The sequence below is a fragment of the Alternaria postmessia genome (genome assembly GCF_024291825.1).
Source record: "Alternaria postmessia strain BMP 2775 chromosome Unknown scaffold_63, whole genome shotgun sequence".
NCBI lineage: Eukaryota > Fungi > Ascomycota > Dothideomycetes > Pleosporales > Pleosporaceae > Alternaria > Alternaria postmessia.
The window spans coordinates 16,588-41,375 of record NW_026260136.1 but is presented as its reverse complement, the minus strand read 5'-3'; the positions used below and the strand labels follow the sequence as shown (position 1 = coordinate 41,375).

Genomic DNA, 24,788 nt, shown 5'->3' with positions numbered 1-24,788 from the left:
GCTGACAACGTTGTAATGCATCGGTAGACTCCTCATGCCATTCTCCTAGACGCCCTCAGCGTGACCCCATTCGTGTTGCAGTACCTCTGCAAAATCGTGTACGCTATATCGTTAGATTATCCTCGACAAAGTGCGGGGTCTGACACAGATGTGGCTTGCCCAAGTGTCATTGACATCTATCTCGCTGTGAGAACGTAGCTCGGAACGCCGACTGGCATTATTCTAGCAGCTGAAAGCACGCAAAACTACTCACGTGAAGTACTCAGTCAACAACGTCAGGCAGTAGTCTGGTGTAGTACAGCGCTCATCCGGACATGCAAACCAGACTAGGAATGTTGGCTGCACCACAAACACACACTCAACCACCCTCTCTCTCATCTAAGCACGCAGTATGACAACACCCCCACACCAGATCGAACAGCCCTGGCCTTCTATAGACGACAGCATCATATCTGCTATCCTTAACAAGAACGATGCGGAACTCACTCGCATCCTACGCTCTAACCCTGATTGGCCTCCCAACGAACGAGACCTCGCGTACCCACATGACAAGGCCGCCATATCTGGCCTCCCAGTGTTCAAAGCCTTCGTAGAGCATTTTCCGCAAACCAAACATTGGGATTGCAACCATACTGGAAATCTAGTAGGCATCGCTGCGGTGTACGGTGATGTGGCGTTGCTGAGGTTTTGTTTGGAGGAGCTGGGGCATGAGGCTGACGAGGGGAGGTGGTTGTCCGTCCCAGCATTGGATGCTGTTGAACATTTGGAAGATACGTTAGTAGCGCCTGGACATAACAAGGAGGTAACCAGGCTACTTGAGTTACATGGTGCGACGCCGAAAGGCACATTCAAGCGTGGGGCAAAGAAAGAAAAGAAGTTGGGTTTGTTCGAGCAGGCTATGCGGTTGATCAAGCGCAGGCCATCTGGACAATCGAAAGCGCAGGAACCGCTGAACATTACAGAAAGCCGGGAATGCCTCGCCCCGTTGAAAGAGCAGTAGTGCAGCCTCTTTCAGTGTACATGTTTGTCTTCAAGTCGCACGAGTTTGTCCTGGACGCAATCGTTCATGTCCATACCGGCCACCTAATCAGTACCCGTATCAGCCTCTACCGCCCACCTACGAATGACGTGCTCCTTCATTCACTTATACTGCTCCTTTGCAACCTCTCTCGCAGTCTTCGTCTTCATCAGCCTCTAATACTCGCTGAACCTCGCCTCGATAGGCTTGACGCCGCTGGCGATGGAACCGTTCCTCCGGACTTGATCCACAGCTCGGTGGACAAACAAGCGACTCATACCCACAGCCCCAAGACCGTCGAGACGATCTGCGTCCTGTACAATGCGCAAGGCAGGATATGATCCGCGAAGGCCCTGGCATATGCTTCATTGGTCATGTCCTTGGTGGAAGAGATATGTATCCTGTCGTCAGATGTAAGATTGGCAAACTAGAACACTGAGGAACTGGATCAACGGGTGGTGTTGACTCCGCTATTCTTCACTAGTCTGATATTTTGCGTCGCCGATATCATGCGACATGCCGGTCACGCGGAGCACGACGAGATCAATTTCCCTCGCCCACTGGTGGTGCTTCCTCTCCTCCTTGTGGATGTAGGCTGCATTCGACACAAATGTTGGAAGTTCTGTGGTCCATCAAGGGTATGTATACCCCTGGTTAGGCCAATAGTTCCATCAAATCAGCCATCTCAGCTGTTTCAAACCTCGCATCGGTGGTTTAGTGGTAAAATTAGCCGTTGCCATCCTTCACAGGACAGTTTCGGCTAGCCCCGGGTTCGATTCCCGGCCGATGCATTTTTGCAGTTGCACAGGTCGTCGTGAGTGTCGCGATTGTGGTGGTGTTGAGTGAGGAATTTGGTTTTTTTGCAAAAAATGCGCGGACGTCACGTGTCAGTGGGGCTCAGTCAGCACCAACCGCCTTCCTCTGTGTCGGTCGAGGTGGGCCTCCGAGCGTATGGAACCAGAGAGTACACTTCGGAGATACGCGATTTGGGGCTCTTTAGTATATACTCAGAAGAAGTAATGCGCGCGCGACGCATACTCTCTCCTCAGGTCCAACTCAACTAGAGGTCGTTGTAATGCAGATAGAAACGGAAATGGAGTCTGTGGCCTATGCGTGGTTATCTTGGAGGTGGGATTACACATATAATCCACTGCTCCGGTGTGAATCTATGAGCGGACGTGTGGCATCTCCTAAGGAGAGTCAGACTTTCAATGCCAAGTCTAGCCATAATTGACTTGGAGACTTTTTGGAATATAGAGAAACTCTCCAAGCAACAGGGCTTCGGAAGGATCGTGGACGTTACCATTCAAAGTGTGATGACTGAGTATCCAATCAGGCTTCGTGGCGCAATGGTAGCGCGTCAGATTCCAGTACCACCTGGAGCTTCCTGAAGGTTAGGCGTTCAAATCGCCTCGAGGTCACACCTGATTCATTTCTTTTTGTCCAAAGAGAGCAGCAATCTTTCTGCTGTTTTGTGGATCCGATACGTTGATGCATTATTGTGATGACCGAGTTGATTCGGGATGGGCACTTTTGATGAGAAGAAGTGAAGCGTTATGTTATGAACGTGGTGTGTACTCGAAGACTACGTTGATCGCTTTCAATACCTGATCTTACAAGATTGTTATGTCAAATATCAGTCTTAACAAATTATCCGCCTCAGTTGACAGTTTGATTGTAAGCTTCAATGGGAGAGCCGGCATCCATCTCATACCGTACCGACTCAAGCGTAGAATCATTGTCTACCTCGCCTCTCCGCTTCGATAAACCCTGCTCCTCTGACTGCCCTATCTCCAGGAGTTGGTTTGGGGGTGCTTCGTGGACATGAGTAGCTGCCGCTTCGTGAAGACCTAGATCTGGCGCTTCATGCCTGTCTATGCTACGATTGTGACGACCTCTTTCGGGCTCAAGTTGTCCATTCACGCTAGTGGGTAGCTGGTGCCCCGCAATATCTCTCTTTTGACGACGGAAGATCAGCCATCCAGCTAAAAGCCCGAGGACAATAGCTACGGGTATCCCTATGCCGAGACCAAGCTTCGCTCCCAGCGGGAAGCCGTCGTTTATGATCCATTCGGTGGGGAGGTTAGGTCCGTTTGTTTCTATGGTCGGCAGGTCTGAGCTTGTTGATATTGGAATTCTCGTTGAGGACTGTGTCTTGTCTAATGTAGACACTGTTTCGTGTTGTGTTGAGATCCATGTCGATTCTAGTGTTGACTGGAATGCTGAGTTTGAGGCTGCCGTCCTTGTTGCAGATGATGCGCCGTTTGACGTTGCTGTAGGAGATATCGCCGAAGACGACGACAAGTCAGAATCGCTCCCTTGACCGGAATCCTCCTCGATGAAAAAGTATTGGCTGGCTGAGCTCTGGGTGCTTCCTTCAGTAATAGCGAGTGAGAACAAGTTCGAATCTGTAAGATTTCTGTCCGTGTCTACGAGCCATTCAAATCCTTTCACACCTGCCAAGTTCACTGATACCAAAAGTCAGCTGGTGTTCCATCTATCATCGAGCTGAGAAATGTATACCCCGCAGCGCTTCTGGATACACTAAGTTGTGAAAGTCTTGTTGAACCAGTGATATCGAGACATTCTCCAATGGGTCGCCTCCAGACCATAATACCATCATACTTTGACCTTTCTGGTATGTTCGAAAGTCGCTAACGTTGTCGTCTGCATTGTAAGGTTTCGGACTGACGAATTCCAAACTGGCACTAATCGCACGTGCAAAGACCGTAGTGAGCAAAGCATATGCGGCCGGACGAGCCATGGCAAAACGGGTTGGCCTCAGTATTAGAGTGAGTTCACTTAAACATAATAACAATCGATGAACGACCGGCCAAGGAAAGGAGACATTTGATGAAATCGTAAGCCAGAAGCTGGATGAGAAAGTGACTTTGAGTATGAGTAAATGTACTTGAGTCCTCGTACATGCTAGCCAATCTCACAGTGTAATAGATCAAAAGGTGGTTGTAGCGCATTCTCATGATGTGGCTTATGAAACGGAATTTCTTTGTACTTTTCGTATCGCTGGCTGAAACCTCAGGATATACCTATTGCGGCCATGAACCCGGAAGTTAACTAGATGGAAAATATCAAATACACCTCACCCAGAGCTCGTACTCCTGCCACTGGCCTTTAGTATTGACCTTTCCTGCTCTCGAGATGATGGTGAGGCTTCTTGTAAGGTCCGCGATCAGTCCGCATTCTCTGTTAGGAGGAGGCATTCAAGTAAGAGCTATTGGGTCGAAGCATCGCTAACTCAATGATGGAAATAAGAAGAGAAGCGCGTTCGGAGTCCGAAAGTCCACTCACCAAACACAGCTGGTGAATGGTTTCCCGGAACTAGTCGTGGTTCAGGGTTATCTTGTCGACCCTGGTTCATGGCGCCGTGCCACATCTAGCGAAGGGCGATGCGAACACCTAAGCGCCACCAACGGGGAATTAATAGAACGACTGCATCCGAAGTGAGTGAAAGATGCAGGTACCGCCGTGTCGGAGATATTGCGGCGCTTCGCTATCGGTCTTATAAGGATCTCCCTTTACTGGAGAAAGGTAAGCAAACGTCTTACATTCGTTCTCCGGATTCACACTCTCCTTTTCTTTTCTCTAGTCCTTCATTTAAGCCTCTATCATGCTATCGCGGTCACTACAGCTACCCAAGGCGCTCAATTACTACCTGTTCATCGCGATATGTACAATAGTATTGGTCTACTATTTTCTTTTCGTCCAGGCTCGCTTCATCATCCGTGCGCCGGGAGCGCCCGCGATTGCGCAGCAGCCACAACCTAACAGCATCCCCAAACTTATTTGGTACAAGTTAGGCCCCAACGGTCTTTCCGAAGAGACACAAGCGTGGACCGACAGCTGCGTCAAAAACAATCCCGACTATGAAGCGCGCTTCTTAACGGAAGACGACGGCGATGATTACATCCGCAAGACGTTTGCAGATTCCCGCCCAGATATCGTCGACACCTACCTCGCATTACCCATACCCATTTACAAAGCCGACTTTCTGCGCTATGTCCTGCTTTGGAACGAAGGCGGAGTCTGGTCCGACCTAGACGTCTCGTGCGAAGAAAATGTGCGAATCGATGAGTGGGTGCCGGAAATTTATAAGGACAAGGCTGCGCTCGTGGTAGGATGGGAGTTTGACCAGGGTTGGCCGGGCAGATATGAGCGGCAATTCGAGAGCTGGACTATAATGGCCAAACCGCGCTCGCCACACATGATGCAAGTCATCGACGATATCCTCCAGACACTGCAGGAGAAGACTGCGGAATTTGACGTCTCGGTCAATAACATCACAATGGATATGATGGGCGATACGGTCGACTTCACTGGTCCGCGGCGTCTGACGCGCAGTGTGTATACGAGTTTGGGAAGCGTGCTCAACAGAACCGTCGATGCATATGACATGAAGGAGCTTGTGCGGCCAAGATTGGTAGGGGATGTCTTGGTGATGCCGGGGAGGTCGTTTGCGGCGTCTGCGAACACGTATCAGCCGGAGGAAGAGAAACTGCTGCCGCCGCAACTAGTGACGCATCATTATGCAGGAACCTGGAAGAACGACGATGGAGGAGAGAAGGTGAAAGAGGCTCCATGATCGTGCTGGAAGGAAAGTCAAGTTCTGCAGCCATGAACATTGTCGCACAACCAGATTTGGACGTCACCTACATGTCCTAGAAGGCTAAGGACGCCCCCCATTCGTCGTATCACCAGGATCCCGGATTTCACGCGTGTTTTTTTGTAGCACTCCTCTGACAGATCCGGAGTCTGCTTCGATTGCTGTTTTGATGCTGGCGTGGATCCTACAGCGCGTGAGGAAACGGCGAAAGAGTGAAGTAATGGGTTGGGAAACGAAGACGCGTGGTGCGAGCGAAGGCCAGTAAGACGTGTCTATATAGTGAATACGTGTTTCCTATAGCATAACATAGACCATAAGCTCGTTATCACTTTCGGCGCTCGTAGTCCTCCATTACGAGGTCGTGATTCGGGCATCAACAATGAGATATCCTTCCACTTCTCCAGTCTTCCCATGCCCTTCTCGGGACAAGCGTATATCAGCTAGGTATGATGTATCATACGCAAAGACATACTTCAGTACATGACGTTGTATCCCGATACAACACTATACGCTCGCCGAGCAGCTTTGCTTCTTGTGAGTATGCTGAAACTGTTAGTCGATCCAAAACCGAAGACAAAAAGACCTACGGAACGAGCAGCTATCCTGTTGTTCTACCACAGCTTTACTGGGTAGTCTGCTTCTGACCGGTAATGTCGAGCGGCTGGATGTTCGCAACATGTGGTGCGTGGAAGAACCATTTCTAGGGGGATTCGGTGTTCGGGCTCCTTCTGGATGCCTGACGCTCACTCCAGTCTCGCGATTTTCTGGAATTGTCTCGGTCCAAATTATCGCCACACAGCAACTACACCGGCGGACTTGGATACTGCGCTGCTGCATCGCTCGACTCTGAACCCTTCCTATGAGAAGACTCCGCCTGAGACCCCGACGACGAAGCGAAATAAGGGTTATCGGGCATGAACATGCCCGTTTTCGGCACCACGCTCGCCAAACTCGGCAATATATACTGCACTCTGCTCCCATCTTCTACTCTCGGATTCAACTGAACAAGTAAATCTGCCTCTTTAATTCTATTCAACACATCCTCAATCTCACCCCCCATCTTGACCCTTCTCATCAACTCCCGGTTCTCACTATCCGAACCAGTCTTCATCAACTCGAAGAACTCAGTGTATGCCTCGTTCTCGGCTTGCAACAATTTGAACTTGCGCTTTAGGGCCTGGTTCTGTGTTTCCGCTGACTGCGTGGCGTAGTGGCATGCGGTGGAGCGCTTGATACATTCAAGACATGTAGGTCTTTCGCCGTTGCATTTTATCTTCCGTGTGCGGCATTGGTCGCATGCGGAGGCGACACGATCACGGGGTTGGGGAGGGAGCGGCTCGTTGCGCGGACGAATGGCAGCAGGACGGAGTGGTCTGAGGGGACGAGCCATGCCTGTTATCATTTCTTGCAGAACAAGAAAAAAAGGTAAGAAGAACAGACAGGGGTCCCAAAGTTCGTTTGTTACACGAAAGACAGCGAAAGAAGGAGAATTTATGGGTATGGGTATTTAATTTTCTTTTCTTTTTGAGGATCCAAAAGCACTCGGGTGCACATCGATCTTTTAAGATGGGGTTCTAGAATATCGATGCTAGCAAGACCAGCGCTAGAAGATCTCGATGTTCATTGGGATGCGGTGAATCCGCCCGCCAATCAGAGGCCCACACGCAGTTCGTCTTTTGCTGTGCGCATCCCTCTCCAGCGCTGTGACTTGTGTGAAACAGAGCACGAAGAACTTTCTCATTACATGTCTTAATCTCCAATTATTGTCTCTGGAATTGCTTGCGCCTTGTGTCTTCCCTTTGTAGCGTCCGCATTATACCCGCAATAGGGGGAGACAATACAGGGTGGGATTTGGTGGCCGATGAATGGGGCGGGAATACCACACGATGAAGAAATTCCGATGGCGTATCAGATGCCGGATTGCCGTTTTAAATCCTGCTGTAGTAACGGTTCAGCTTAAGCATGGCATTGCATAGACCACAGTTAGCCGCATCGAAGTTTTCGCGGCTGAATCTACATGGGCAGAATATACATGTCTCCACTATCGAAACGGCCCCTTACCGTCTCCGCGATTTCACGGTCGTATCCTGTTTGGTGGTATGAACGTGGTTCTCTCGGACTACCTACTCCGCGCATTCCAGATTCCATCGTTTGGATGGACTGTGCGTTAGTGGCATCATCGGTGCATGTCGGACATGTCACTTGACGGAGATATGCTATGGATAGCGAAGTTGACTGCACTGGCGTAGCCATCCACATACAGTTCAACTAGTTGTAGTGGACAAGCGTACTGGACAGATGGAGTGCGCGGCGAACATTAAAATGGTCTGGTAACATGAGCACATGCGTACACGCTCTAGATGGGAGTTGGTAAGCTTACAGATACACGCTGAGCAGCACTTATTGGCTGGGATTTCGTTCCGGGGACCCTGATCTACATGTCCCTGATACAATCCACCACCACCACCATCATTGTCTATTGATGCCGCGGGATCTCTTTACATGGCATGTCCAATAGATGCAAGGTTGTAAGTTGCATTCACAAACGATAGCCCCGCTACATCTCGATACTAGCCGCATCGCGAGCCTATTGCGCAGCCAATAGCAAAGCAAGGATATTTGGACGTTACATTGCACTCCACTTGTGGCTTACATATGGATCGAACATGACTTTATTCGGCCCGTGTATCTAGGTATGCTCATCGGTAAAGAAGGCCGTCCAGTCGCAGTATACTCAGTGCCTCTAGAGTGACCGATAATTGCATCTAGATATGACACACATAGTATATTGGGAAACCCTTGGAAGACGACTATCCCACATCTTTCTGGAAGATGTCGTCATGATTCAGAAAGTTAGCCGTTGAACATACCTTTGCTGCAAGTCATTCATTCGGTACTCGAGCCCGGGTCTTCTAGACTCCCGATGCTCTACCCTTTCTACAAGACCCTGGAACCCCTTTGTAGTATTACCGCAAACCCTTATTCCCACGCCCGTGTACGGTCTTTGCGTATAGGTGTGGCGCCAAATGGACACACTCTGACATCCCCACACACTACTCAGATATGTAAAGTAGTCCATCACAAATTTGGCGATCAACCACTTTCTACAGGAGTCCATTCCGAAACCTTGTCTGAACGTGCACATGACCAAAATCGAGAAGAGAACCAAAAACAAAAACGACATTGTCCCTCGTTCGATTAATGATGCTTGGCCCCTCACACACATACTGCAGTAAGACCTGGTGCTGTGCTTTTTCGACACCATGTCAGACTTCCCGAGGAAACGCAGTAGTATCCACGAAAATGTCGAGGCGATTGTTTCAAAAAGGCCATTGAAGATCGTATCCAGATACTCGCCGTGTCTTGACCAAACACAAACACAGACCCCGTTCCATCTTATACATGTTCTGCCCAACACCCCTAGCATCACGTCCCTACTCACTCCACCTTGAAAGTCAACCTTGTCTCTTCTTTCCACTGCTTGGCGAACCTTTCTAGCACTGCATGTCTCTCCCGTGCCATCTCTCTCCCCTTTCTCGTCTTCATCATCCCCACCAATTTGAACAATTTCTCCTCAAAATGGCTCACCGCCCTCTCCATAGGCTGATCTGGCATCTTGGCTGCTCCAAACGAGAAACACCGGCCTATACCCACTGCACCGATAGCATCGATTCGATCTGCATCCTGTACGACGCCTAGCTCAGGATGTACCTTGAGTACTTCCTTGACGGCATCAGGGTTGCGAACTTCATGTGTGTACGAGACGTGCTTTACAATCGTCTGAACCTTGTCGGCTAGCTCCGGTTTTGCGCCGTGGGCTAGAAGGGTGTCTCTGATCTGATTCTCGACATCTTCGCCTAGCTTTGCGTATTTGTGGTCGCCAACGTCGTGCAGAAGGGCGGCTAGGTAGAGGGCTGTTGTGTCATACTTGACTGAAGGGTTGCTAACGCGTTCATACGTTTGAATGTAATGGGCGTTGGAAAGGACGCGCAGGATGTGGTTGTAGTCGTGGGAGTTGTCATACTTTGACATGTAGTTATGGACGAAAGCGTTGATCGAGGCGAAGAGTGGTTGATCGTTTTCTTTGAGGGGAAGTTGTGGCACGGGAAGACGGTCTGATGTCTTGTCCTCCATGCTGCAAGCTCTTCTAAATACGTATTGGGGATAATGAAGCTGAGGGTCAGGAGGGGAAGTTTGAACTAAAGAGAATCCAGTAACAGGATTGATTTTGTGATACTTCAAGGAGGAATGTTTGTGTATTTGAGACAAGATTGTTGGTGGACGTGTAACGCGTTTTTCTGCGTACGCGGAGTCACATGTTTGACAACCTTCCTTTTAGGACCAGGTAGCGCCCTTTTCTACGCCATCAAGGGCTACAGACACGTCTCGCAACACTGGCATAGCACAACTCAAGGCAGAAGTTATCGGGGGACCATGGCGTGCGTCAGGTGCTACGAGTAGATGGAAAAGGGGAGCAGCGTGCTCGTTGGGAGTGGAGAGGAACATCCGGGGTAGCTGAGCCGCACCTGCCTCGGTACTCAGTAGCGCACGCGATAATGGATCCATGACTTCACCCTCGCCCATCACTCCTATCTACACGTGCATACCTCGGCATCCACCACATCGACGTCGCGCAATCGCTCCATCTCGGCGCGTTTTGCTGAGTGCGACTGCAAGACATGTACAAGCAAGCGACGCAGAAGACGGGCGAGGTGCTGTCCATGCCGTCGCAATGGCTGGGCATGTACTCGGACTTCATCACCAAGAACAGCAGCGCCGTGACGCAGATAGAGTCTGCGCTGCGGTCACTGACATACATCATCCCCGGTAGAGTATTTCGACGTGTACACGCATGCATCTTGCTGATTATGCATAGGTCGCTTCCGAGAGTCTGAAGTCGCATCCGAATCTAGTAGGTTGCGCCCGGCCGTCACGCACCCGTCACGACTAACAGAGCCACAGTACACAGCGGCGTTCAAGTGCTCTCCCTATACCATGATTCGCTCCTTTCGAAAGCCATGGCACAGATGCCCGGAACGCGACGGCAGCCCCTCACCCCACATCATCGCTATACCAAGTTCTGGACGCAGAACTCGCCCACATACAAGCGCATCGCGCTGGTGCTCCAGATGATCCAATATACAGAGCTGCTATGGGAGATGGCGGCGAAGCGCAAGGGCGAGAAGGTGCGATGGCGCGTCGTGGTGTTGTTGGAGATTGTCAAAGCAGTATGCAGGTTGCTGCTGCTTCGGTTGACCAACTCGCGCCCACTCCTGTCGCCGCCACTCCCACAACGAGAGATTGACCCAAGCTCACTCGAGGAGTCGTCGGCATCGGCAGACGGCATGGACACACCACCGAGCGAGCGTTCGGTCGAGGCAGAGAACTGGGCCATGCCTAGGACTGGCCTGTCCATGCCGAGCCTACCAGACTCGTCGGATATCTCCAGCTACCTTCTCTCCAAGGTACTGACTGCAGACGACATCAAGCCCCCAAAGGCACTGCTCCATCGAGTCAGCGGGAAGGGCGAGCTGGCCGAAGCACTGTACATTCTCCGACCGGTTGTCTACGCGCTGGCGATGCAACACTTCAGCGGCGACAGAAAGAGCTGGAGGCCGTGGTTGATCGGTGTCAGCATGGAGTACGGCGCCAGGCAACTCGCCAAGAAAGACTTCCAGGAGCGACTAGCCGGAGGTCTGAGGGGCTTGACTGGACTGGAGAAGGAAGAGTTGCGCAAGCGGGGCTGGTCCCTGGGGTGGTGGGCAATGCGCGGCGCTTTCTACGAGAACATCACCAAGTAAGTCTGGTGCCTATCTGCTTTGATTGGCGACTAACAACGGACAGGGCTTGGATCCACAGCATCACTGGAAAGTTGAAGGGCAAGCCTCTGCTCGATATGGTTGGCGGTGTTATTGAGGACTATGAGTTCCTGTGGGATCAGTACTACTTCCCGACCGCCACGCTATGATACTATCTGGACTGATCGGAAGAAGGGGGGCTTGGGTTTTGTCATTTCCATTGAGCATTTTGTGTACATTATCCTTTCTTCAGATACCAAATATTCGACTTCTTTGCCTGACCGCTGAACAATCGGGAGTGGATGCATGCCGCCCACTGACGCACTGAATGGCTAGCGTGGAGCTCTGACCCACTATCACCATGGCAGTTCCGAAGCTTTTGGACACGACAGAGCCGCATCAAACAACCACAACCACGGCCCTTCCCCAACAAACTCGACCAACGTCGCCGTCACCGTCACCCTCTCAGCACCTCTTTCCCGGCGATACTGAGTCCACGTCACCAAGATGCCCGCCACAACAGCCGAGACGCTGTCGCTCGTGACCCGCAACGTCTCCGTCGCGCCTCTCGTCCTCCTCTCCGCAGCAGACCACTACGGCCGCCAAGCAAAAGGAACAAAGAGGAGAGTAGTCGGTGTTCTTCTCGGACAGAACGACGGCAAGAACGTGCGAGTATCCAACAGCTTTGCGGGTGCGTAGCTCCTCGGCCCCTCCACTGTCTAGTTTGCCGCCTGACTGACACACGCACAGTACCATTCGAGGAAGACGAAAAGGATCCGTCGGTATGGTTTCTAGATCACAACTATGTCGAGTCGATGAACGACATGTTCAAGAAGGTCAACGCGCGGGAGAAGCTCATCGGCTGGTATCACACAGGGCCTAAGCTGCGGGCGTCGGATCTAGAGGTTAACGAGCTGTTCAAGCGGTACACGCCGAACCCGCTGCTCGTCATCATCGATGTACAGCCAAAGGAGGTCGGCGTCCCGACAGATGCCTACTTTGCCGTCGAGGAGATCAAGGATGTAAGTCGACATTGCACCATCTACCATGTTGCTTCTCAGGGCGAATGCTAACAAGGTTACCCAGGACGGCACAACCACCTCCAAGACCTTTGTCCACACGCCCTCAATAATCGAAGCCGAAGAGGCCGAGGAGATTGGAGTCGAACATCTCCTCCGCGATATCCGCGACGTCGCCGTCGGTACCCTCTCCACACGTATAACCTCACAACTCCAGTCCCTCCAAGGCCTCCACCTACGGTTACGAGACATTGGCCAATACCTCCAAAAGGTCCTCGACGAAGACCTCCCCGTCAACCACGCCATCCTCGGCAACCTCCAAGACGTCTTCAACTTACTCCCCAACCTCTCTACACCCAAGCCAACGCCCATTGGTGGTACGGCGGCGGCAACAAACGGTGCCGATGGCGGTGACAACGGCGAGCTTGCGCGCGCGATGAGTGTCAAGACAAATGACCAGCTCATGACGATTTACCTGTCTAGTTTGATTAGGGCGATTACTGCGTTCCATGATTTGATTGAGAATAAGATACAGAACAAGCAGCAGGCAGAGGACAAGGAGAAGAGTAAGGACGAGGGCAAAGAGGGGGAGAAGAAGGAGGGCGGCGACAAGACGACAAATGGCGAGGTCAAGGAGGGGGACAAGAGTAAAGAGAAGAAGGAGGAGCCGAAGAAATAAAGCGAGCTAGGTGGATGATGATGATGATGACGACGCGGGAGAGAGCTGTAGGAGGCACGAGGATGTTTTGTGCCCCATGATGCCATTTGGGCGCATAGGCATATGTGTATTATATACAGAACCCCCCAGACTCTCTCGGAGCCGCCCCACGTTAGAATACCCCATGGTTTGAAGCAGACTTGTTTCTGCTGGACCTGGGCCCTCCCCCCCAAATGTTATGTTACGACATGACAGCATGATTGGAAATGATATGACTCAAGAAGCATGATATAAGCTCCATCTATGTCTTGTTTTTTTCTTTCTCTTGCCGTTTGTGCTAAGCTGTTGATGTAACCTGGTTGTTCGGGAGTTATCATATTATGAACGGCATGTCCCGTCTTCTTTTTGCCCTTGTGCTGTAATGCAAATACCGAGATTGTTAACAGTCTGTGTGTGTGACACCTGCTCAGGTGGTAGCTACAAACCATGGTTTATATATACTGTTTCCAAGTCAGAATACCAAACAATCAATCACCCCACCCAGCAGCCCATCCCGCCGCCTCCTCAACACCAACCTCCCTGTCCTCTACAAACCCCCCAAATAATCCCTTGCATCTTTCCACAAACACGCATGCAAGGAGGTGTTTACACACGGGCGGCGGTTGCGTCGTTTCTTTCCCAACGAGACTGATACCTCCGAATATCCACTTGTTGTCGGCATTGTTGTTGTTGCTATCCTTGTTATTGTTTACCTCCTGCTGTATTGTTGAATTGTTGTTGTTGTGTAATGGGGTGTGGACTGCTGCTGCTTCTTCTTCTTCTTCATTCCCAACATGCCTCGTGGTGACAGTAGTGGTGGTAGCTGGGAAAGCGGAAAAGGCAAATGCGGGACAAGAGCAGTTCCAGGCGCGGAGGCGGACTTGGTAGTATGTTGTTGTGTCGTAGGATGTGGCGAAGCGTGAGGAGCGTTGTTGTTGCGCGGAGCGGACGTAGTATATCGTGTTGTTGTTCAAGTGATTTGTCTTGTCTTTGTCCGTCGGGTCTGCTTCTTTGGTGGGGGTTGGAGTTGTGCGTGTATGGGAGTTTTCTTGCTGCTGCTGCTGTTGTTGTGGTGGTGCTTCCGACTCTACTGTTGTGTCTTGCATCATCTGTACATCTTGCTGTTGGCCTCCCGCATCAATAACCGTCTTCAGCTCGGCCACTTGCTCCTCATTGCGGATATGGAAACGCGTTACAAGACGCCGATCTAACAAATCCAACGCTGGTACGAATTCCGTCGGGAAAACTACTTGGAAGCTCAGCAATTGTTTCCTCGTCGCGTCGGATAAGTTGTTCAGCGGGTTGGTGTTGGTTTCGGCATTATCGTTGGTAGCAGCGGCGGCTTGGTCACTTGGTAGTGTTGATAGCGAGTAGAAGAGTTGGGTTATGAAAGTACGGCTTGTGGGTAAGGCTGGCGATGGTGAAGCCATTGTGAGTACATGGCTGTGTGTTGATGCTGGTTCGTGGTGAATGACGTACAGTATGTGGGGCAGTCGCGACGGGAGCGCAGGAAGGCGCGACGCTTGGGGCACGAAGACACGTGAACTGAACCAGTGACTTTTATGGTGAGTGCTCGTAACTACTACTGTGTTTTCTCCAACCCCGGCTGACTCTATGTTCTGAGTGGTGAGTCTCTAGAGGTCCAATCAGGGTCGAGCACGACCCTAGTCATTGTTCTTCGGCGTATGGGGGCGAAAATTGGGGGCCAGTATCCATGAACGGATCTTCGAAGTATTCCCAGACTGTGCCACAGAGGTGCAGATGTACCCTTAGATCTGCTAGACGCCTGGCTTCTACGGACACGGTCATTGGTTTGTGCTTGGGGGACCCGTTCGATTGAATCGTTTTGATTTTGCCTCGCTGGAACTCGTTTGGGTCACTGTGTTTCAGCCTGTGCGAATCGCCTTTTGACAAGCTCACCGGTTTACATTCTGCTGATCATAGATCACCGCTACTGGACTGACGCTCAAAGGCTACTGGGGTATGAACTCTGTACCGCCACAGTCATTGGGTTTGACTGAAGTCTCAATAAGTTGAGGCTAAGGGGCTTGCCCTGGCGTTGCATGCTGCGGACTTGGCCAAAACAAATTTGGCTAGGTGACAGCGGTATCTACTCAGCCTCGCGAGTCCCCGCTCTTGTCCAGGCCGTTCGAGCATATATATATGACCCAGCCTTATCGTGGCACAGATCTTCGGCAAACATGGCGTGCGACAATAGTTGTCACTACGACTGTTCGCTGCGGTACATTCACAATCCCGTGTGTCCTTATCCTGACATCACTGGAGTTGGTGTAAGCCTCTGTAAGAGACCGAGTCCACTTCAATCGTGCTAATGGCCTGTAGGTTCTCGTTGGATATATAGCTACTGCAGGCATTGTCGTCTTGATCTTGGTGTTCCATTATCATCTTGCGCACGATCCGACAAAGGACCCATTTCGTAAAGACAACGATTCCGGCGCGACCGCGTCCCGCAACCCACGACCGAATCCAATAGACGTTACCTATCTTGGTCTTCCATCCAAAGCCAGGACATGGCTAAGACCCGTCCTAAATCTACCAAAAGCGAGGGCATACCCTCGCCTAGAAGCACTTTTCGTCAAGGTTAGTTGAGTATATTCCTCTACTTCATATTTCTGCTAACGAGCATAGTGTGTTCAATCGATGAGCGACCTCCAGCTTATTACTGGTACATCCATCCTTATCAGTGGTTATGCCCAGCTACGCTGCGGTATTCGAGCTTTCCATTGGCAGATCATCGTCTTGCTCGCTTGGTTCTCGAGCGTAACTCATCTCTCTTGCCTAACTTTCCTCCGCAATCATCTATATAACAGGCCCGCAGAACGCGAGTGTAGATTGGCTGCAATGGGTCTTATGTTGCTAATGCTGCTCGTCGCTACTATACCAACGGGTAACTACGACTGGAGAGACGTTTGGGATGGTCATCCTCCAGACAGCCGCCCGTACCCTTCAGATTATGCGATTTGCTACTTGCGGCCCAAGTTCTATTGGAATCCACTGCAAGACTACGGAGGCACCGTCGCAATGGCGGGCTCGACAACGGTAATCTCGGTCGTTTCTCTGACTTGGGGTTTTCTCTACCGAGTCATACGGCTGCACAAATCCCTATCTGTATTCGTTGTTGGGCGAGCAAGGGAGACCTGCAGTGAAAAGTCTCGAAATTTTCTTCGTCGAAGTTATGCAAAGATGGGTATGCAAACTTCGGGCTTGACATTCAAACGGTTGTTCCTTTACCGGCCACTTCTGGCACTGTTTCTCACCGCTCGAATCTCGCTAGATTTATGGAGTTCCATGTTCATTGAGGTATGGAGCCTCTAATCTAGTATGACTGATACTAATCTTGCTAGCAGATTCTTTGGGTGGTAGGATGCTTTTGTTGGGGCCTCATCAGGTTACTGCATGTACTTCAGCTGGAACATAAGAAGTTTGCTTCGATTCTTGACAGCGGTCCCAGCGATTGGTCTTTCGGTCAGGTCGTGCCTCTCGTCCTCCTCGCAGCTCCTTTGCTTACCGTCTTTGAGTCTTTCTTGAAAGGTACATCCTATCCTTTCGCTGAGGAAAAACATGTCGTTGATAATCCTAGTCCAGCAACCCAGCAACGCGCTTTCGATAGCGCTCGTGCAGTTTCATACTAGCTATTCGGAGTTCGATCATAGCGATGCCTTGTTAATCCCATCGCTTCAAGAACGCGATCATCCGGATCGTGATTTCTACCAGGACTCCAGCTGGACCCATTCAATGATCTACTTCATTGTTATTATTTCCATTGGCATCGCGACAACGACTTTGATGCTTGGTGCTTTGGGTGGCCCTGAATTTTTGGCCGTGGTCTTTATTCCTAATAGCCCGATTATTCTTAGATACATTCCTATCTACCTATCACTGACTGTCTGGATGCTGATCATGCTCTTCATCTTGCTCGAGGATATCAGCTGCGCACATAGGAATGTATTAGGGTCTCTTATGGGAATAAAGCGCAAAAGAGTTATCCAAGGGTGTAAGACAGTCATCGTTTGTTATACTCTTCTTGGTATCATCATGACTCATTCCCCGGGGTTGATTTTATATTTTATGAACAGAGATGAACTGAACCAAGAGATACCTGCATATCTCTTCTGCGCAAGCGCGGTCATATACTGTATGCTCTCAACCATGGTTCTTCTCATAACACATCGACACGGGAAGGTATTCTGATAGTTCAGCAACAGGAGTACATCGGCTCTCATGTTCATCAAACCGATGTAGTTGCTACGAATAACAATTTCGGGGCCAGATGTCATAAATTCGTTCTGTCTGTCACCTGTAAATGTAGAAGGATCAAAGCGGGGGGCAGGTGTAGGCGGTATTAGAAGGCACTCTTATCTACCGTTTGTCCATTCACACGTGCTACTTACTTAAGCATACAGTCGATATATGAGTATTTTATATGTTTTCGCTCTCTTCTGTTTTAGGACATTTCGAAAGGTGGCAGGTGTGCAAGGATAAGATGTTTTTGTGCCGGATAACGTCTACAAGAATAAGTTACACTGATTATAGATATCTTTATCATTTAAACTACTTCTATGGGTATCTTGAGTGGGAGCAGCAACCACCTATCAGTTTGCGCACACGATTCGCTTGCTGGACGCGCAACGTCAAGGTTGTACACTTCACGACTCCGAAAAAGCACCACCATATAGTGCTTGACAGGCTGTATTTCGACTTGGGGTCGAGAGAGGAAGGCAGCTCGACAGAACATCGTGAGGATGCTCCTTCGTGCGGGAGTTTCGAGACTTTGCGTAGCGTCATTCAGCATTTGCAGTAACCTTTGAAGTTAACTTACCTATCCTCATCCAAACTACCATTTATTCTGAGAAACGCAATACTGCTTACCAGTAAGAGTCTGATAGTTGCGTACTAGGGATCTACGGAAAAGTATGATGGGCGCGTGCAGGAGAGACAAGGTGAAGAAGATAAAGTTGCATGTGGATATGATACAACTGGAAATGAGATGCCAACGATGTTAAGTAGGAATGATGTTGGTGAATGAATTTTAGCAACCCACCACCCCACAAGATCGGTATGTAACTTTCTTTTTCAGTGTACGTTGATACCCGGTGGGTGAAATTGTCGACCAGAAAAACCATAAGATTCACTTAGCCTCATATTGAGCTCATCGGCTTCGCTGGACCACGACCACCAGACATGACGCAATGTGACTGCGGTGAGAAGATGAGATATCGCCGCGTCGACAACTGGAATTGAAGTCTTGTCTTGGTAGCCGTTCGCTGGCGAAACAACATAGGGCCAACCCGACATGATCGGGTAACTTGTAGTGGCGGTCAGCCTGACGGTTGTTATCGGAGGGGTACTGAGGTGTGTCAAACAGCGACAACCGACACACGACGTGCGATGTTACACATCTTCACGAAGCGGTCCGAACAAGACTGCAACACCAACGTCACGCATCCAGCTCTCGACAGCCCTAGAAGCCATCGAGGCTTCGCGAACTACGGCACGTCTTCCAATAGCGGGCAGGGCGATGGAAAATTCGCCGCTCTGGAGTCCGGGCCCCACGCTCGTTGAAGCCCTCGCCGCTAGTTGTTGGCCCGAGCCAGGTTCCGTCCCCGAGATTACCCGACCTAAAAATGGCGGACCCTGACAATGGTGGCTCGCAGAAAGGAGAGGCGTGGGAGACTTGGGCTGGAAGAGGCATGTGAACACTTGTACATCCCCACAGTGGATATTCCATGTTGAATTGACGGCTGCGGGCTGCCAGTAGACGCGGTTCCGTCAAAGACTATTCATTTTGTGGCTGCTACGGCAACGCTTGTGGGTGTCCGTTGGGAAACATGAGAGAGGTAGATACATTGTTGTTATTGTCAGGTAGTTCTACCGGCAGCGATCAGAACATATTCAGAATCAAGTGAATCACAAGACTCATCATAACGACCTTATCGTATTCACTTTCTCCCACACTCCGCGTTTCCGAGGTGTTGATGAGGGAGCGCTCGGGATAGCGGGCAAGGGAACTAGCACGTGATGGGTCTAGTGCGACTTAGCGCAGCTGGCAGAATTTGTCGCAGCTTCGCTACAAATACACCTTTCCTCCCTCAACGCAGCACCAGCATCTGCAACCTCACCTTTTTCAACCAATCTCCCCTCTACACGTCTTCAAGATGTCGGGAAAGCAGCAAGACAAGAGCATCATGGGGATGCCCGTACGTAACCCGCCCTCGGACTCGGCCAGCTGTTCAGTTCGACAACCGTGGAGCCAGCAATAGTTGCAGATCTATCTCAATTGCATCAATGGAGGTTTCTCCAGCGAATTGGCAATGTCATGAGATGGACTCAACTTTGCTGGCTCTGCGCGCGTTGGCTGGGCTGTGTGGTTGGAGTGCGTCAATTACTTGGAACTTGGGCTAATGATCAAATCAGGGCTTCGTGGTCGACTTCCTGAGTACGTTCCATCACCATCGACAACTCCATCAGCACGAGTGCCATTGGCATGTGGACATGATGCGAGCACCATCGGCAATTTTCTGCGTCCGTAACAGATACTAACAGCTTATCAGTGGGTGGTGTTTCCGCCGCCGTCTCGAAGACCGCCGCCGCTCCCATCGAGCGTGTTAAGCTCCTCATCCAGAACCAGGTAAGTTCTTCCAACAGGACCCCGCACATCGACAATCTCTAATCCACCCCGCAGGATGAGATGCTTAAGTCCGGTCGTCTCGACCGCAAGTACGACGGCATTGGCGAGTGCTTCAGCCGTACCGCTAAGAACGAGGGTGTCCTCTCCCTCTGGCGTGGTAACACCGCCAACGTCATCCGTTACTTCCCCACCCAGGCGCTCAACTTCGCTTTCCGCGACACCTACAAGTCCATGTTCGCCTACAAGAAGGAGCGTGACGGTTACGCCAAGTGGATGGCCGGTAACTTGGCCTCCGGTGGTGTAAGTATACTCGCTCGATGCTTATCAGCACACAATCTAACAATAACAGGCTGCCGGTGCTACTTCCCTCCTCTTCGTCTACTCCCTCGACTACGCCCGTACCCGTCTTGCCAACGACGCCAAGTCCGCCAAGAAGGGTGGTGAGCGCCAGTTCAACGGTCTCGTAGACGTCTACAAGAAGACCCTCGCTTCCGACGGTATCGGTGGTCTCTACCGTGGTTTCATGCCCTCCGTTGCTGGTATCGTTGTCTACCGTGGTCTGTACTTCGGTATGTACGACTCGATCAAGCCTGTCCTCCTCACCGGTTCCCTCGAGGGTAACTTCTTGGCCTCTTTCGCTCTTGGTTGGGCCGTCACCACTGGTGCCGGTATCGCCTCTTACCCCCTTGACACCATCCGTCGCCGCATGATGATGACCTCCGGTGAGGCCGTCAAGTACAAGGGTACCATGGACGCCGCCCGCCAGATCGTCGCCGCTGAGGGTGTCAAGTCTCTCTTCAAGGGTGCTGGTGCCAACATTCTCCGTGGTGTTGCCGGTGCCGGTGTCCTGTCCATCTACGACCAGGCCCAGCTCATTCTCTTCGGCAAGAAGTTCAAGGGTGGATCTGGTTAAGCGCCTTTCTTCCCTCTTCGATACCCCCAACCTGCGTTTATGTGGTGGAAGCAGCTAATCGCGACGTGAGAGATGGGGATGGGGTGTACGTGTATGAGAACGACAAGAAGCCCTGCGGGCGGAAGGTTGTTCTTGGTAACGAAAAGCACGATCCCGGGGTGGTAAAACACTCTTGTACTTTATACATTCACACGTCATATCCGGCTTGCAATGCTTTTGTCTCTTGCCTGTACTTCCTCTTTTTATCGCTTGGTGCAATGGGGAAAATAGTGGTCTATAGAAAGTCATGGGTTTCTTTGTACGCAAAACCTATCTCCACTATCGAGTGACGTTGTTCAATACGAGTTGTGATATAGGAGCAGTGCCGCACTGCTCCATCTGCTGCCCCTGCTTGTGCCGCCCCCCATCTACCCAAGCACGCTCAGAATCCCCCGCCATTCTTCCCCTTGACCGCCCTCCACACACTCTCCTCGCCCTTCTTCAGCGCCTCACCCGCTTTATTCAACATACTCCACGCCTGCGCCCCAACACCCTCACCCTCACCATCCCCTCCGGCTCCACTCGGGCCACCAATGCCTCCTCCAGCCGTGTACGGCGCATTATCCGGCGCTTGAACATAACCCGGTGGGTGTTCCAAGCTCGTCCTCGTAGGTTGTGCTTGCGCTGTATCAGCTGTCTGGAACGGGCTCGCCGCCGGACCGTAGTTGAGAACCGTTGGGCCCGGTTTACTGGCCGCCGCCGACGCCGAAGGAGTGGTGGAGGTTGTAGTTGAGCGGCCGGCTAGCATGGAATCTGAAGGAGGGGGATGACTGAATTGTGGTAGTGGTGGTGGAGCTTGTCGCGTCTCCGTTGTGATGACTGTTGCTGTCGGCATGGCAGTCGCACCTGGTTGGGGCGCTGCTGGTGTGCTGCCGTTGCGGTAGTTCTCGCTCATTCCTGTGCCTGTTGGTGCGGCGGGGCGGGCGCCGGGCTGAGGAGCAGGTGGCTGAGAGGAGACATGTTGTGTTGTTGTTGCTGGGGCGTAGGCGGGTGTTGTGCGTGTGGGTGGCGGGTTGTGAGAGGTGTTGTCGTTTGAGGCTGTCGAAGGGGTTATACCGTCTGCTTTGGCGGCGGTCGTTGAGGAGGTAGGTGCGATTGGGGCGTTTTTGTGGATGGGGATTGGGGGCATGTTTGGGCTCGCTTTTGTAGATTTGCTGGTAGAGAGAGAGTTGGTGTCGGCTTTTGCTCTCTCAAGTAGAAACGTACGCTGTGTGTTAGAATGAGTGAGTATGACGGTGTAGTAATTCGTGGCGACGAGACGATGACTTGTGGGGGAGTTTGTTGAGTAGCTAGTTTAGACTTGTGAACACGTTGTGGGAGTTGTTTGTTGCTGCCTTGTGCTATGTTCTGCTATCCTCTCTCTGGCGTGCTCTTTGGTTCAGCTGTTGGAGGTGGTTACTGCTTTGGGCGATGATGTCACTCTGGCACGTGAAACCTTATTAGGTTCTTCCAACCATGAAACCTTCTTTAGACGTCTGCAGCCAGGCTTTCAATATCACTTAACACCGTCTTCTTCAATGTGATACACTTGGGACCGATCTGGCCGGTCGAGCTATGGGTTCTTTGCGCTTGTCTTACACTATGATTTTGGCATGTGTACAACCTGACAACAAGCTGTATATGCTGACACTTGGCTCTCCTGGGCTTCATCTATATGAGAGAGAGATCACGCAATCTGGTATGATTTTAATCATACCTCTTTCCTACTTCTCCTTTATCCCATTCAATCGATATGTGGCTGTGCCGCGCTCCAGAGAACGGTTGTTCGGCGCAGTCAAAACATCGCCGAGAAATCCAAGAAAAGCTTCGCATCCGTTTCGTCCCTTCCTCGATCCTTTCCTTTCATGCTGCAGGGAATTTTCAAGTTGTCTCTATTCATTACCACGGCATCGGGCAGCAGCATCATTGTCTGCAACGTCGTGTTCAGGAGCTGGAACAAGCAAAGGGCCGATCGGGATAACGATCAACAAGTCCAGACGCTTCTGTAAGGACAGAGATTTTCTATAATCTCAAGGAGGAAAAGAAAGGAAAAGTTGTGCACACAACTACCCACGTCTCGATAAAACGACCCAGTGTTCCTACGATTCAAAGGATCGCATGTTGTCAGACGCCTGCCTTTCACATCGGTCAGCCCTGCATCCGCATCCGGCAACCCACGCCATATCGAATGGTGTGGTACACCAGATCCATATTATCAAAATTGAATATATGCATTAGGAACATCTCCGTACATTTCATACATGTTGTTTACTGATCATTCACGACTCAAGCCGCCCCCTCCACCAGTCGATCGGTCACGATAGCAGCAAGCGCCCGCCATGTCTCCACAGATCCTATAGCCAAGACATTCCTGCGGGTGCACAGTTATGATGCCCGAGTACGGACTTGTTTCGAACGACATCCTTTGCAATTTTACAGCTCGAGAAGTGGAGTTATCCGCCGCCGTTTCAAACCCGTTCTGGTTAGTCGTTTCAAACAGAATCCTTCCGCATGATTGCCAAGAACTCTTGACATGTTCACGACGTTCGCCCGCCAGACGGTACCTGGCTAGGGAAGAGTGCTCACCCAAGATCGTGAGTGACAGCCCATGTCTTCCGCTGTGGTGGGTCGCCCAGCGGAGAGGATTGGTGCGAAAAGCTTGAAACAATGTGCCCCCAGCGCGTATGCCTTCGGACGCCGGCAAAGGCTTGACCACGGCGGCGGGGGGACGGACGCTGAGTTGTATATAAGGTCTTGTGTAACCTTCCCTTGAAGCTTTTGGCAGCAAAGCTCTTCCATTCTTTTCTACACCAACAACTCCAGTCCTTCACTTTTTCCCTTCACATTCATTTTCCAACTCCACCAACAAGCTTTTTTTCGACAATGAAGTTCTCAATCATGTCTCTCGGCCTCATGGCCGTCTCTGCTCTGGCAGCACCTATGCCATCTCAGATCGCACCCAAGCGTGACGGTCTCACCAAGCGCGCCGCATCCCTGGAGGATGTCGCCACTACCGGTTTCGCTACCCAGAACGGAGGTACCTCTGGAGGAAAGGGAGGCAAGACCATCGAGGTCAGCTCCCTCAGCGAGTTGGAGTCTGCTGTCAAGGGTGAGGATGCCGCTATCGTTCTCATCACCGCTCCCATCAAGGGAAGCGGAGAGAACGTCAAGATTGGCAGCAACAAGTCCGTCATCGGAAAGGACTCTTCCGTCGTCCTGACCGACTTCACCCTCACAGTCAAGGCAGTCAAGAACGTCATCCTCCGCAACTTCGCCGTGGAGAAGGTCGTCGGCGGCGATGCCATTGCCATCCAGGAAGCCCAGAACGTCTGGGTTGACCACGTCGACCTCTCCTCCGACCTCGACCACGACAAGGACTACTACGACGGTCTCCTCGACGTCACACACGCCGCTGACTATGTCACCATCTCCAACAGCTTCATGCACGACCACTGGAAGTGCTCCCTAGTCGGCCACTCTGACAGCAACGGCAGCGAAGACAAGGGCCACTTGACCGTCACCTACAACAACAACTACTGGCTCAACATCAACTCTCGCGGCCCTTCCTTCCGCTTCGGAACTGGCCACCTCTACAACAACTACTACGAGAACGTCTCCGATGGCATCAACACGCGCCAGGGTGCCCAGCTCCTCGTCCAGAACAACGTCTGGGTCAAGGCCAAGAAGGCGCTCTACAGCACCGACGGTGGTAACGCTGTTGCCGAGGGCAACGACTTTGGTGACAGCGAGAACACTGCTCCCAAGGGCTCCCTGTCCAAGGTCCCGTACGAGGTTCCTGAGCTCCTTGAGGCGGCTGCTGTCAAGGCTGCTGTTGTTGGCACTGCCGGTGTTACCCTCAAGTTCTAAGCGATGGAGAGTGGTGTATTATAGGGTATGGCTAGAAGGGATATGATCTTCAGGATTTTGGAAAATTTAAATCCAGGGATATATGTGAATGAGGATGGAGAAAAGGGTTTTTTCTTAACGGCTTCAAGTGTAAATATTTTGATAGCTGGTTTTCTTGTATATATGGACGCTGTGCGGACAATATTTTT

The 24,788-nt window shown here is 51.2% G+C and overlaps 10 protein-coding genes and 2 non-coding genes across 12 annotated transcripts; 8 read left to right on the top strand and 4 right to left on the bottom strand.

Moving 5' to 3' along the window:
• Positions 1 to 391: 391 nt before the first annotated feature.
• On the top strand, positions 392 to 1,000 carry J4E82_008190 (uncharacterized protein; the record flags this gene model as incomplete). Its single annotated transcript, XM_051734425.1, has 1 exon — positions 392 to 1,000. One exon carries the CDS (start codon positions 392 to 394, stop codon positions 998 to 1,000), a length of 609 nt encoding a protein of 202 aa, XP_051585793.1.
• A 721-nt stretch (positions 1,001 to 1,721) lies between these two features.
• J4E82_008189 lies at positions 1,722 to 1,809 on the top strand. Its single transcript has one exon. It is a non-coding gene; the product is annotated as a tRNA-Gly (tRNA).
• Positions 1,810 to 2,353: 544 nt separating this feature from the next.
• Positions 2,354 to 2,439, top strand: J4E82_008188. Its single transcript has one exon. It is a non-coding gene; the product is annotated as a tRNA-Trp (tRNA).
• A 2,207-nt stretch (positions 2,440 to 4,646) lies between these two features.
• On the top strand, positions 4,647 to 5,618 carry J4E82_008187 (uncharacterized protein; the record flags this gene model as incomplete). Its single annotated transcript, XM_051734424.1, has 1 exon — positions 4,647 to 5,618. One exon carries the CDS (start codon positions 4,647 to 4,649, stop codon positions 5,616 to 5,618), a length of 972 nt encoding a protein of 323 aa, XP_051585792.1.
• An 823-nt stretch (positions 5,619 to 6,441) lies between these two features.
• On the bottom strand, positions 6,442 to 7,029 carry J4E82_008186 (uncharacterized protein; the record flags this gene model as incomplete). Its single annotated transcript, XM_051734423.1, has 1 exon — positions 6,442 to 7,029. One exon carries the CDS (start codon positions 7,027 to 7,029, stop codon positions 6,442 to 6,444), a length of 588 nt encoding a protein of 195 aa, XP_051585791.1.
• A 2,048-nt stretch (positions 7,030 to 9,077) lies between these two features.
• On the bottom strand, positions 9,078 to 9,773 carry J4E82_008185 (uncharacterized protein; the record flags this gene model as incomplete). The annotated part of the gene is made up of 1 exon (XM_051734422.1): positions 9,078 to 9,773. The coding sequence occupies one exon, from the start codon at positions 9,771 to 9,773 to the stop codon at positions 9,078 to 9,080; it is 696 nt and encodes a 231-aa protein (XP_051585790.1).
• Positions 9,774 to 10,318: 545 nt separating this feature from the next.
• Positions 10,319 to 11,607, top strand: J4E82_008184 (uncharacterized protein; the record flags this gene model as incomplete). The annotated part of the gene is made up of 4 exons (XM_051734421.1): positions 10,319 to 10,466; positions 10,516 to 10,551; positions 10,602 to 11,436; positions 11,484 to 11,607. 4 exons carry the CDS (start codon positions 10,319 to 10,321, stop codon positions 11,605 to 11,607), a joined length of 1,143 nt encoding a protein of 380 aa, XP_051585789.1.
• Positions 11,608 to 11,944: 337 nt separating this feature from the next.
• RPN8 (proteasome regulatory particle subunit) lies at positions 11,945 to 13,135 on the top strand (the record flags this gene model as incomplete). The annotated part of the gene is made up of 3 exons (XM_051734420.1): positions 11,945 to 12,128; positions 12,188 to 12,459; positions 12,524 to 13,135. The coding sequence occupies 3 exons, from the start codon at positions 11,945 to 11,947 to the stop codon at positions 13,133 to 13,135; spliced, it is 1,068 nt and encodes a 355-aa protein (XP_051585788.1).
• A 506-nt stretch (positions 13,136 to 13,641) lies between these two features.
• On the bottom strand, positions 13,642 to 14,583 carry J4E82_008182 (uncharacterized protein; the record flags this gene model as incomplete). Its single annotated transcript, XM_051734419.1, has 1 exon — positions 13,642 to 14,583. The coding sequence occupies one exon, from the start codon at positions 14,581 to 14,583 to the stop codon at positions 13,642 to 13,644; it is 942 nt and encodes a 313-aa protein (XP_051585787.1).
• A 4,746-nt stretch (positions 14,584 to 19,329) lies between these two features.
• J4E82_008181 (uncharacterized protein) lies at positions 19,330 to 20,715 on the top strand (the record flags this gene model as incomplete). The annotated part of the gene is made up of 5 exons (XM_051734418.1): positions 19,330 to 19,371; positions 19,589 to 19,610; positions 19,726 to 19,802; positions 19,857 to 20,102; positions 20,152 to 20,715. The coding sequence occupies 5 exons, from the start codon at positions 19,330 to 19,332 to the stop codon at positions 20,713 to 20,715; spliced, it is 951 nt and encodes a 316-aa protein (XP_051585786.1).
• A 421-nt stretch (positions 20,716 to 21,136) lies between these two features.
• J4E82_008180 (uncharacterized protein) lies at positions 21,137 to 21,883 on the bottom strand (the record flags this gene model as incomplete). Its single annotated transcript, XM_051734417.1, has 1 exon — positions 21,137 to 21,883. One exon carries the CDS (start codon positions 21,881 to 21,883, stop codon positions 21,137 to 21,139), a length of 747 nt encoding a protein of 248 aa, XP_051585785.1.
• Positions 21,884 to 23,616: 1,733 nt separating this feature from the next.
• Positions 23,617 to 24,600, top strand: J4E82_008179 (uncharacterized protein; the record flags this gene model as incomplete). Its single annotated transcript, XM_051734416.1, has 1 exon — positions 23,617 to 24,600. One exon carries the CDS (start codon positions 23,617 to 23,619, stop codon positions 24,598 to 24,600), a length of 984 nt encoding a protein of 327 aa, XP_051585784.1.
• Between the last annotated feature and the right edge of the window lie 188 nt (positions 24,601 to 24,788).